General features: G+C 56.5%; 2 protein-coding genes across 3 annotated transcripts in view; both read right to left on the bottom strand.

Moving 5' to 3' along the window:
- The window catches only part of Il17c (interleukin 17C), a 3,958-nt gene extending 915 nt beyond the window's left edge, over positions 1-3,043 (bottom strand). The window contains 5 exon segments of the mRNA XM_013012721.1: positions 895-936; positions 938-1,023; positions 1,025-1,163; positions 1,350-1,660; positions 3,038-3,043. Of these exon segments, the coding sequence (XP_012868175.1) occupies positions 895-936; positions 938-1,023; positions 1,025-1,163; positions 1,350-1,660; positions 3,038-3,043 (584 nt within the window).
- A 5,391-nt stretch (positions 3,044-8,434) lies between these two features.
- The window catches only part of Zc3h18 (zinc finger CCCH-type containing 18), a 56,906-nt gene continuing 54,097 nt past the window's right edge, over positions 8,435-11,243 (bottom strand). For both annotated transcript variants that reach the window (XM_013012946.1, XM_013012947.1), the window contains 3 exons: positions 10,937-11,030; positions 9,575-9,671; positions 8,435-9,262 (listed from right to left, as the gene is read on the bottom strand). In XM_013012946.1, the coding sequence (XP_012868400.1) occupies positions 9,055-9,262; positions 9,575-9,671; positions 10,937-11,030 (399 nt within the window). In that variant the 3' untranslated portion in view covers positions 8,435-9,054. The remainder of the gene's footprint in view (positions 9,263-9,574; positions 9,672-10,936; positions 11,031-11,243) is intronic.

Below are 11,243 nucleotides of genomic sequence, written 5' to 3'. Positions count from 1 at the left end.
AGTCTCACAGTCTCTCCTGCCCGGGCTGGCTTTGAACCGCGATCCTCAGATCTCAGCCTCCTGAGTAGCTAGGATTACAGGTGTGAGCCACCAGCGCCCAGCCACGCCTGTAATCTTAACTACTGGTTCACACCTGAAATCTACTCAGGAGGCCGAGATCTGAGGATTGCAGTTTGAAGCCAGAAGAGCAGGAAAGTCTGTATGATTCTCATCTCCAATAAACTACTCAGAAAAAAGCTGGAAAGTGGTGCTGTGGCTCAAGTGGTAGAGCTCTAGCCTTAGCAAAACACAGCTCAGGGACAGCGCCCAGGCCCAGCATTCAAGACTCAAGACCTGCAAAAGAAAAAGCTGCTTTTTTCTTTCTGGGGTGACTGAGAAAGCCTGAGGTGGGACCAGCCTGGGACCTACAACTGAGGGGAGGCAGAGGGGTCCCGGGCCCGGCCCAGGTGTGTGGGGTCCCGGGCCCAGTCCAGGTGTAAGTAGGGTCCTGGGCGCAGTCAGTTGTCTGTGGGGTTCTGGGCATAATCCAGGTGTAAGTAGGTTCCCAGTCCTTGGGGCCCCTCAGTTTTTTTCTTGCCACGGTTCTAAGAACTTTGAGGAGAGAAAGCAAGTGCTCTGTAGCCAGCCTTCTCCTCCAGTAAAAGGTAAACAGGCTGGAGAGCCACAGGTAACTCCTCAGACACACAGGTGCTGGGCCTCCTGGTAGCCGCTGCCTGGAGGCGGCCCTGGGAGGCGGGAGATGCGGGCGGGTGGGCGCAGCCCAGCTGGGCCTCGGGTGCTTAAGTAGCAATAAATAACGAATCAATAGGGGTCTTCTTAAGGCGCCCCAGTATGTGGGGTCTGGAGACGCTGTGTGACTCCACCGGGCTGGTGGCCGGTGGTCACCACGCTGACCGGGGCAGGACACAGGTGCAGCCCACAGGCACGCAGATAAACGGCGTGGAAGGTGAAGGCCCTGGGTGTGGGGGAGGGGGGCTGCCCCCCCACGGCGCCCACTGGGGTGCAGGGCCGGCGCCGCGCGCCGCAGGACCAGCAGGCTCTGGTGCAGCCGGACCGAGCTGAGCGCTGGTGTCTCGCGGCCAGTCCTGGCGCAGATGCAGCCCTGGCACAGGCACTCGGCCACCGCCAGCTTTTGCGGGTAGCGGTTTTCGTCGGTGTCGATGCTGTGGGGAGGGGAAGGGGGTGAGCCAGCCCTTCCTCCCCCCAGGCCCTGGGCTCGCTGCGCTGCCCCCGGAGGGCTCTGTGAGGGGGTCCTGGTTAACAAGGTCCCAGATAAGGTTGATCCTGGCCACACCCCATCTTCCCGAGGGTGGGCTGGGGTTCTGGCCGGTGAGAGCTCCAGAAAGCGCCGTGCCCTTACCCACGGGTCTGCAGGGAGAGATGGGGCGCAGTGGGTGTCCGCCAGCAGCATCTCAGCGGGCTGAGCGCGGGCACTGCGTCCCGGCCCCGGCGGTGCAAGCTGCCTCCCGCCGCCCTCTGCTGCCAGGCTGGACACTGGGGCCACGGGCAAGGCCCGCTCCCACTTGGCACTTCGAGCCAGCAGATGTGGGGGGGCCCGGCCGTGGGGAAGATCCTCCTCGGAGTAGCAGCGTGGGGTCCCGTGGCCCCGAGGGGCCCCGAGCGTGCAGGGCTTCGGCGGGCCGGGCCGGCAGGGAGCATGCTAAGAGCAGGAAGCCAGGGGGACGCTGGGGAAGACCCAGGGCGGCGTCAGGCTGCCCAGCCAGGGCCCAGCTTCCTCCCCGTTTGCCTGTGTCCAGTGGGGAGGTGGGGGCCCAGCCGTCCCTACGCATGGAGAAACTGAGGCCTCAGGACAAAGGCCTCAGCGTGTCCAGGCTCCTAGGCAGCTCCTCAGATTTGGGGGTGTCCCAGCAGCCTCCTGGGCAGGGAGCCCACAGCCTCTGCTCACCGTGGCTGAGGGGCGTGGCCGCGGGCACCCCTGTGCCAACCCCAGGGCTGTGTCTGCAGAGCCGGGCTGTGCGGCTCTTATCACCTGAGCCACGGGGGGGGGGAACCCGGCCATGACTTCCTTGTAGCTGTGCAGACCTACAGCCCCATCCCACCCCAACTCACAGCCCAGGCCTCTGGGATGGCCTCTCCCTGCCCAGTAGAGCTCCTGCACAGAGCCACGGCCCTGGCCTTGTCTAGCAATCAGCCTGAGCACCCATCAGCAGCTTGGCACTGGGAACCAGTTTTGTGCCATTCTTGCTTGGGTCTGCTGGCCCCGGGATTGGCGGCTGGCCTTGACTTATGCCTGCCCCCTCTGCCAGCCGTCTTGGGCATGGATGCCTCCAATGATCAGGTCTGGCCCTGTGCAGGCAGGAGACGGTGGGCCGCGTCCACCTGTCTCTGTGGGGCTCCTGTGTGTTATTTAATGTGCATGCTTTGTCAGGTGCTGGTGGCTAAGACCCGAGAATCATGGTTCAAAGCCAGCTTGGGCAAAAATGTTTGTGAGACTCTTTTCTCCACTTAACCAGAAAACAGCAGTGGAGCTGTGGTTTAAGTGGTAGAGGGGAGAGGTGAGGAGTCGGGCCGGGCTCTGAGCTTAAGCCCCAGCACAAAGAAAAACAAATACGGGGCAAGGGCTTCAAGGCCTGGGAAGGAGGCGGCGGTCACGGCTGAGGCGCTGAGGACACAGGCCTGCCAACCTCCGCAGCCGGAGTCAGGATGGTGGGCTGCCACGGGCTGGGTGCCTTTGTTTCCTGGAAAGGAGACAGCTGACATTTTGAAAGTGTGGATTTAAATGTCATCCTGGGAGGGTCCTTGGCTTCCTGGATCCCTGGCCACCCGAGCCAGAGGGCCTTGTCCCCAGGACGCCCAGCCCAGGCCAGGTCTGAGGAGCTGTTGGCTGCTCTGCTGTGTGTCCCCCCATGAAAATGCGGGGGTGCGCCCTGCGGTCAAACCCCTGATGCAGGCCTGCTCTCAGGTAGGGGGACTCACTGTGCGGAAGCCAAGCCCACAGCCAATCCACTGAGTCCCAGGTGGGGACTCCGTTTCCAGACCCAGGTTAGCTGGCGATGAGGACGCAGGCCTCCCCAACCCGCATGTCCCTGTCAGGCCTCCCGCCCTCCGCCTGTGGCCATGGTTGTGATTTTTCTTCTCTCCAGTCCATGACAAGTGGGTGTCGCATGCAGGAACTGGGCACTAGCCAGGGGGGACCCTGTGAGGTGGGATCAGAGTCGGGCACAGTGGCTCACGCCTATCATCCTAGCTACTCAGGAGGCTGAGATCTGAGGATCGAGGTCCCAAGCCAGCCCAGGCAGCAAAGTCCATGAGACTCCTATCTCCAATAAACCGCCAGAAAACTGGAAGTGGCGCTGTAGCTCAAGTGGTAGAGCACTCATTTTGAGTTGAAGAGCTGAGGGACAGCGCCCAGGCCCAGAGTTCAAGCCCTACAACCGATGCCACCACCAACAAAAAACAGTGGGGGGTCAGGAGGTGGGGCAGGGTGGGCAGGGTGGGGTTGTGGACAGGCAGCCTTGTGCTGCATAAAGTCCAGGACTGGGCAAGACTGGACAGGCAGCAAGAGGAGGGACACTGGCTGGCTGGCCCCACCTGGCCAACTACTACAAGAGGCAGTGCTCCAGGTGTACACGGTGGGGCGCGGGCGGACACGGTGGGGCGCGGGTACACACGGTGGGGCGCGGGTGTACACGGTGGGGCGCGGGCGGACACGGTGGGGCGCGGGCGGACACGGTGGGGCGCGGGCACACACGGTGGGGCGCGGGTGGACACGGTGGGGTGCGGGTGGACAGGAGGGTTTGGCACTGTCTCTGACCCCTAAGGGCCTTTTTTTTTGTCGTTAATGGGGCTTGAACTCAGGGCCTGGGCGTTGTCTTAGCTTTTGCTCAAGGCTAGTGCTCTACCACTTTGAGTGCAATTTTTGTTTTTTTTGAGTGGTTGAGTGGAGATGAGTCCCATGGGGACTTTCCTGCCCGGGCTGGCTTTGAACTGCGATCCTCCTGAATAGCTGGTGTTATAGGCATGAAGCGGGCACCCGGCTTAAGTGCCTTCTTGAGCACGGGTCCCTGTCAGGCCTAGATTGGCCTGGAGTCCAGCCAGCAGAGGCCATCGCCCCGAGGCGGCCATGTTGTGCCAGGGACACATTGAGATGCTGGGACACTTAGGGACTTGTCACTTAAAGCTGGACCAGCTGCCCATGTGATGCTCCCAGACCCCCACAGCAGAGGGGCCCGGCCAGTCCCAGGGAAGCCTGTGTGGGGTCCAGCCTTGGCTGTGGGCCTTTGAGGCCATTACTACAGGCTGCTCTCAGGGCCGGGGCTCCAGTGCTCGTCAGCGGCCACCTATGTGCATGAGGAGTTTCTTTGTGCCTGTCTGTGATCTGATGGCAGACCAGACACACCTAAAATCAACCAACCTGGACATGCACACTGGGACCGCGTGGCTTGTGAGTCAGCTGACTCCAGCCTGGTGCAAGGCGAACAGGGAGGCGACCCAGGCCCCTGGGAAGAGCAGAGCAGCTGCCGCTGCTCAGGGCGCCAGGCGGGGGAGAGCAGGAAGCGCCCAGCAACGTGCCCAGAGAGCAAAGACTTAAAGGCCTCAGTCAAGGGCTTGGGCCGTGGCTTTCTGGGTGCGTCCAGGAGCCCCCCACTTTGCGATGGGGCACCCTGGCTGGGGAGGGGCCGTGGCACTGAGCGTGTGGGTAGGTAGCCAAGGCTGGAGTCAGCTGACCTGGGGAGCTGTGCTCCTCCCAGGACAGGGCTGGTGCCAGTGCAACCAGGGCAGGGAAACTGAGGGACAGTGCTCCCTGGGGGCTGGGTCAGGGGCCGGCAGCCTGCTGTCAACACTGGCTGGGGGCTCAGCGGTACAGCGCTCGCCTAGCATGCACGAAGCCCTGGGCTCCATTCCTCAGCACCACCTACACTGAAAAAGCCAGAAGTGACGCTGCGGATCAAGTGGTAGAGCACTAGCCTTGAGCACAAAGCCCGGTACAGCGCCCAGGCCCTGAGTTCAAGCCCCAGGATTGGCAACAGCGGTGAAGCTCTGTCGGGACGACGGAGGACACCTAGGGGAGGACCTGGAATAGGTGGGGATGGCGAGGAGTGGACGCTGAGTGCCATCTCCCCATCGGTTCCAGTTCCTCCACTAGGTGTCCTCCGTCGTCCCGCAGAGCCGGTCCGCGCAGGTGGCGCCCAACGTGGGGCACGAAGCAGTCTCTTCAATCAAGGAACCTTGGGAGCTAACTATCTTTCTCTTTTCACCTGGAATAGTTAGTCTAATACTCGTTGGGGTGCTGCAGGCCCCTCAGCTGCGGCTGGGAAAGATAAAACGAGTAAATCATGGGAGTTCATCTTCTAAGAATAAGGATAGTTTGTCTCTATTTTAAAACATAGGCTAAAAGCACGAGGCACTAAAGCCCCACAGCAGCAGTGGGAGAGCAAACTAATCCCGGGTTCCCGCAGGAAAAGGAACCATTGGAAAGTGAATGCAAATCTAAGTTCCATAAAGACGGAGCTCCTCTTCAAGAGGAAACAAAAAACCGACAGAGGGGCAACCTCTCAGCCCCTCCCCAAGAGAGTAAGAAACAATTAGATCATTTGGGCTAGTTTGGTTCCCTTCAAGCCTCAGGCGCATTTTCTCCTTGTGGGGGCTGCCAGCAGGCAGGGTGTAGAAGGCTGTGTGCCTGGTTGGGACTTTTTCAGCTAGTCCTGACAATGAAACAATTTGTAAAGTGTTCTTGTCTAAAATGGGATAAAAAATCTGGCCAGTTTAGTTTTAGGTGACCCCCTCCCCCAGCCCTCCTCCAACAGAAGGGATTCAAAAGACTAATTAGTGAATTAGGTGTAGTACGACTGATTTTGATTTTTGCGTGCTTTAAGATCTGTGTGTGTGTTTTGTGTGTATCTGTGAACATGTTCAAAGATAAGAATTGTCAGCATGCTGAAACAATTGGGTGAGTTTAAATTTAAAAATTCAAAAGGTTATGAGGTTTTGGACATTACCAAAAATTTTTAAAAAATCTTCACATTGACCACTACTAAATATCCCCATGCTGCTGATCACATGTATGGTGTATAACATGTGAACACTGTTATATATTACAGACTGTGATAGACAGTTTGCTCCAGGAAAGTTAGAATGAACTTGTGACTTAGAAACTATGTAATCACTTAATCACAAAAAAAAAAACTTCGGGGAAGGGAGGGAGGGAGGGGATGGTAGGGGGAAAACAATGGAGGGGCTAACAATGTTCAAGAGGAAGTGCAGTTCAGCTGGTCATGCATGGTGGGACAGGCCCTGGGAGGAGTCCACGCATGGTGAAAGAGGGCAAGCTGACACAAACGCAGTTCATCTAACCCTAAAGAGTCGGATTGGGTGCGTGCCCATTCCATAGAAGGGGCTGAGTGGCCCATCGTTGTTCTTCCCTGCAGATAGAGACTGAAAACATGATGGTTAAAATGAGTGATGTGATGATCGGATTAGTATTGCTAAAACTTCCCCTTGGATGTGTTAACATTAAAATTAGGAAGGCCTTAAAAAGGGTTAAAAAAGTTATTTGTATAATGTGACTTGTTTTTAATGTTTTACAATTAGGATGTTTTAAAAGTCATAAAGACGCTAAGTCTAGTTTTTTGGTTCAGTTATGATGATTGTTATTTTCGCATTAAGGAAAAAATTGTCATTTGAGTTTAAAATTTTTAATGTGTGTCTGTTTTTTTTTTTTCTTTTTTTTTGCCAGTCATGGTGCCTGAACTCTGGGCCTGGGCACTGTCCCTCAGCTCTGCAGCTCAAGGCTAGTGCTCTACCACTTGAGCCACAGCACCACTTGCAGCTTTTTCTGCTTATGTGGTGCTGAGGAATCGAACCCAGGGCCTCATGCATGCAAGGCAAGCACTCTACCACTGAGCCACCTTCCCAGCCCCAATGTGTGTCTGTTTTAAAACAAGCAACCAAGAGGCAATGAGTGACACTTGGCTTCAAGATTTCAAGGGATCTTTTCAAAATGCAAATGAAAACTAAAGCATAAAATATTAAAGGTGATTATAAGAGGTTTAAAAAATTAGGAATGGATTTTTGGATATAAAGTTTAAATGTAAAATTGTTCTTGACATTGGCCCAATGTGCACAAAGGAAAAATTAGGATTACCAAAATAATTGCTATTCTAGTTTGCTCTTATAGGTTTTTTAAGTTTCCAGCAAGTCCAGAGCAAAGCACAGAAGATTCTTACAAGTTTGTCAGATGTAACTTTGACTCTTAATAAGTTTCAGGTAAGAGCATGCTTAAAAGCTACTTCTACGTTGACCACCTTGTTGCTTTTAATTGGAGTAAAGAGGCCTTTTATAAGACTCATTGATCTGCAAACTGGTTCAAAGCCAGCCCGGGCACGAAAAGGTTCCTGTGAGACTGTCACCTCTATTCAGCCAGCAGAGTACTAGCCCTGGACTAAAGAGTCGGGGGACAGTACTCAAGCCCCAACCTGGAGACTCACAGTGGCAGAGTACTAGCCCTGGACTGAAGAGTTAGGGGACAGCATTCAAGCCCCGAGTCTTGGACTCAAAGTGGCAGAGTGCTAGCCTTAAGCTGTAGAGCTGAGGGACAGTGCTCAGGCCCCGAGTTCCAGTCCAGCAACCAGCTAAAGGGAAATGCCAATGAGGCATTTATCCCAGCGTGGAGAAGACACTCCTGGGACAAAAGCAATGGAGGAGCATCCAGAGGCAGTAAGCCACTGCTTGGATGGCAGAAATGTCAGATCCTAGAGTCATTTGTGCGTGGCCCTTCAAAATTAACCAGAGCCGGGAGGTCAGTGGAAGTAAGAAGCCTTTCCTGTCTACCTATTAACTGAACAGGAATTTATATTCTTGCCTTTGTCACCTAACTTCTCTACCTAGTCACCAGATGTCAGAAGTAACTAAGGACATTTCTACCAATATTTTCAGCCCCAAGTCCTTCCTCTTGCCATTTATTTGCTCTCTAGTATTTTTTTTTCCCAGCCCCTCAATGCTCATGAGACTTCTCCTAAGGATTCAACGCCACCAAGGGACAGCTGCTGCTCACTGCCTTCTCTGGGAGGGGACCAAATTCCAGCCTTTTACCCCTATTGTCGACGCCCCTTGTCAGCAGGAAGTAGCCAGAGAGAATCTGCGCCCTATTTCATGAGTATTAAAAGGCTGGAATGTAAGGTCCGCTCCTGGATGGCGAGCAGACTCCACCCTCCTCGCGGCAAAGTCTCCACCCAGTACCGGCGTTCCCTAGGCAACTGGGACACCCAGGAGGGTGGAGTCTGCTGCCATCCAGGAGCGGACCTTACATTCCAGCCTTTTAATACTCATGAAATAGGGCGCAGATTCTCTCTGGCTCCCCACTTATTCCAGTTCCTCTACTAGGTATCCTCCGTCGTCCCGACAGAGCCGGTCCGCGGCAAAGAGGTCCAGGCCACAGTCAAGGCAGGGAGACATCCACACAGGGCCAGGAAACTGCTTATCAAAATATTTTATTTTAGGAGATCCCTCAAAAAAGACCCTCCACATTAGACAGACGCCCCAACAACACCCTTGGCGTGGTTTTTTTTTTTTTTGGTCTTCTGTTTTTTTTCATTTTTAAATCAACTAAAACAATTTGATACTTAAAAGACAGGAAGTATTTCCCAATCAGGCCTTAGTCGAGAATATGTATATATATATATGTGTGTGTGTATATACATATATACACACACACACACACACATTTCTGATCGGTGGTGGAAGGGAAGATGCTGCCAACAGTCCATTTGGATTCCGCTTCCAGAAGTCTCCACAGGGAGACAGACACACGGCCAGGGAGGCTGCAGCAGGAGGGAGGCAGTGTCGGGGACTCATAATCTACATGAAGCCGGGCGTCCGCCAGGCGCTCCGCTCCGGAAGGGCGGGCCGTGCAGTCCTGTGGGAGTCATCTTCTTCTCCTGTGTGGCTTCTTTTCCAGCTGAGAAACTTTTTTTTTCTTTTTTAATTTTTAAAAAGAATCACAGCCAAAATAAGACATTAACTGCAAAATCCAAAATGGCTGCGCTTACCCTATTTATAAAAGCTCACGAGAGTCTAGCGGGGGCCTGTGGCCCGCTACACTTTCCCGGGGATCTTGGCGCGCTTGCGAGCGATGGCGTCCTCCACCGCCTTGAGCTGCTTCAGCAGCTCCTCGCGCCGAGACAGCGTGCTGGCCTTCCCAGACTTGGCGCCGGCGGTGGGGGCAGCGGCGGCGTCCGTGGCTTTGCCAGGCACACTGGTGACCTTGCTGGAGCTCTTGGACTGGGGAGACGGCTGGCGTTTCCTGAGGGGTGGAAGGTGTGAGACACAGCCGCTTCTCTGCCCCCAGGTGGCACAGTGGCAACGCTCTGGGAGTGAGAACCACCAGGCCCCATGCCTGGGGTAGCCTGACCCTTCCTCACCACCAGCCTGCCTGCCTTCCGCCCAGGACTCCTTGGAGGGGCACGGGCCTGCCCGCGGGGGACCTCTGGGCACGGGCCAGAGGCACATCTGGGCTTTCAGGGCAGCAGGGCCTGGTGTGGTGAGTGGGTTCTCCGCACCCCCAGAAAGTTACGCCTGCCCAGGAGGGGTCCTCCTGGGAACAGGCGGCACTCACCTATCTGCCAGGACTCCAGGGGCTTTGGAGTTCTGGCTTCTCGGCCGCTCGGGCTTTGGAGAGCCCAGTCTCCCCCCAGACTTCCGGTCCCGAGAACCTGGCAGCAAGGGACAGAGTGAGGCAGCCGCACAGCAGGTGCATGCGCGGCGGCGGCTGCTCCGCACACCTTCCAGCTGTGCTAAAGACAGGAGGAAGTGGGGGCCAGCGGCTCAACCCAGCCTTGCTAATCAGGAGACTTGAGATCTGCGGATTGCAGTTCAAAGCCAGGCTGGGCAGGAAAGGCCTTGAGACTCTTATCTCCAATTAATCACCGAAAAGCCAGCAGAGAAGGCTGGGAAGGTGGCCCAGTGGTAGAGCGCTTGCCTCTCATGCATGAGGCCCAGGTTTCGATTCCTCAGCACCACATAAGCAGAAAAAAGCCAGAAGTGGGGTTGTGGCTCAAGTGGTAGAGTGCTCACCTTGAGCTGAAGAGTTGAGGGACAGCGCCCAGGCCCAGAGTTCAGGGCCCACGACTACAAAAGCCAGAAGAGGTGCTGTGGCTTTTTTCCTAGCCTTGAGCAAAAAGCTAACAGAGCTAGGCCCAAGTCCCAGGGCAGGAAGTGCCAGGAAATGGCAGAGGACAGGGGCATGCGAAGGCGCAACGGGACAGCTGTGACGCCGAGCCTGGAGCTGGCGTCCGCTCCCGCCACAGAAGGCAGTGTAATGAAGCGAGAACGTGGCTGGAATGAGACTTCCAACTGAACCAAGTCCAGTGGTCAGGCAGCCCCTGCCAGGCGCTGGGAGCAGGAGGGTGGAAGACAGGTTTGGCATGGCCTGCGGCCTGAGCGGATCTCAGACCAGGCGGCCTGGCGCGGGGACGGTGGGCAGCTTCCTCCTGGGCCCCCCAGGCATGCACGCGCACATGAGCCCCTGGGCGGCCAGATGCAGCGGCTAGCTCTCAAGGTCAGAGCCACAGCTGCCTGGAGTCCCAGGAGCCTCGGGCCGCAGAGATGTCAGCCAGGGAGGACAGCCCAGCATCTTCTGCGGCCGGACAGCAGAGGACTCGCCCTGAGGAAGCCCTGTGCTTCTGCTCATCTGTTTTAGAAAACAGTGATCGTACAAGATCACTTTGTGCTCACCCATGGGAGCTCACTGCTGTTCCCGTTCTTTGTTGAACTCGGGTCTGAAGCCCTTCCCCACCCAGCTGAACCCCAAGGCACTGCTTTAAGACAAAGACTTAGGTTTCTTTGGTCGGGAGAGGTGGGACGAGCCTATAGTCCCAGGACTGAGAGGCTAGAGCAGGAGGATTCTGAGTCTGAGGCCAGCACGTGCTACACAGCGAGGGGAAGGAAAGAGAGCACCAAGTCTCAGTGCGGAACCGACCTCGCTCTGGGGAGAGGGTGGCCCGCTTGGCTGGGGGGCTCTGCCGGTCCTTGTCCGAGGGCTCGTACCGCTTCCGGCTTCCTTTGTCAGCCGCCTGCAACAGTGGCGTCGTGAGGGGTGACAGCGGGCAGCCACCGCGGTGAGACGCACAGGGAGCGGGTCTCCTGGACCCCGCTCCTCAGGCCCGTCGCCACCCGCAGGCTGCCTGGAGACCCGTGAGTCTCTAAGGCGCCGGGCCCAGGGCAGCCTCCTGAGTTGGGGGGGGGGTGCCTGGGCCCGGGGCGGCCTCCTGGGTTGGGGGGGTGCC

This window comes from Dipodomys ordii, unplaced genomic scaffold (assembly GCF_000151885.1).
Source record: "Dipodomys ordii isolate 6190 unplaced genomic scaffold, Dord_2.0 Scaffold18, whole genome shotgun sequence".
NCBI classification, from domain to species: Eukaryota; Metazoa; Chordata; class Mammalia; order Rodentia; family Heteromyidae; genus Dipodomys; species Dipodomys ordii.
This window is presented reverse-complemented; position numbering and strand designations above follow the sequence as displayed.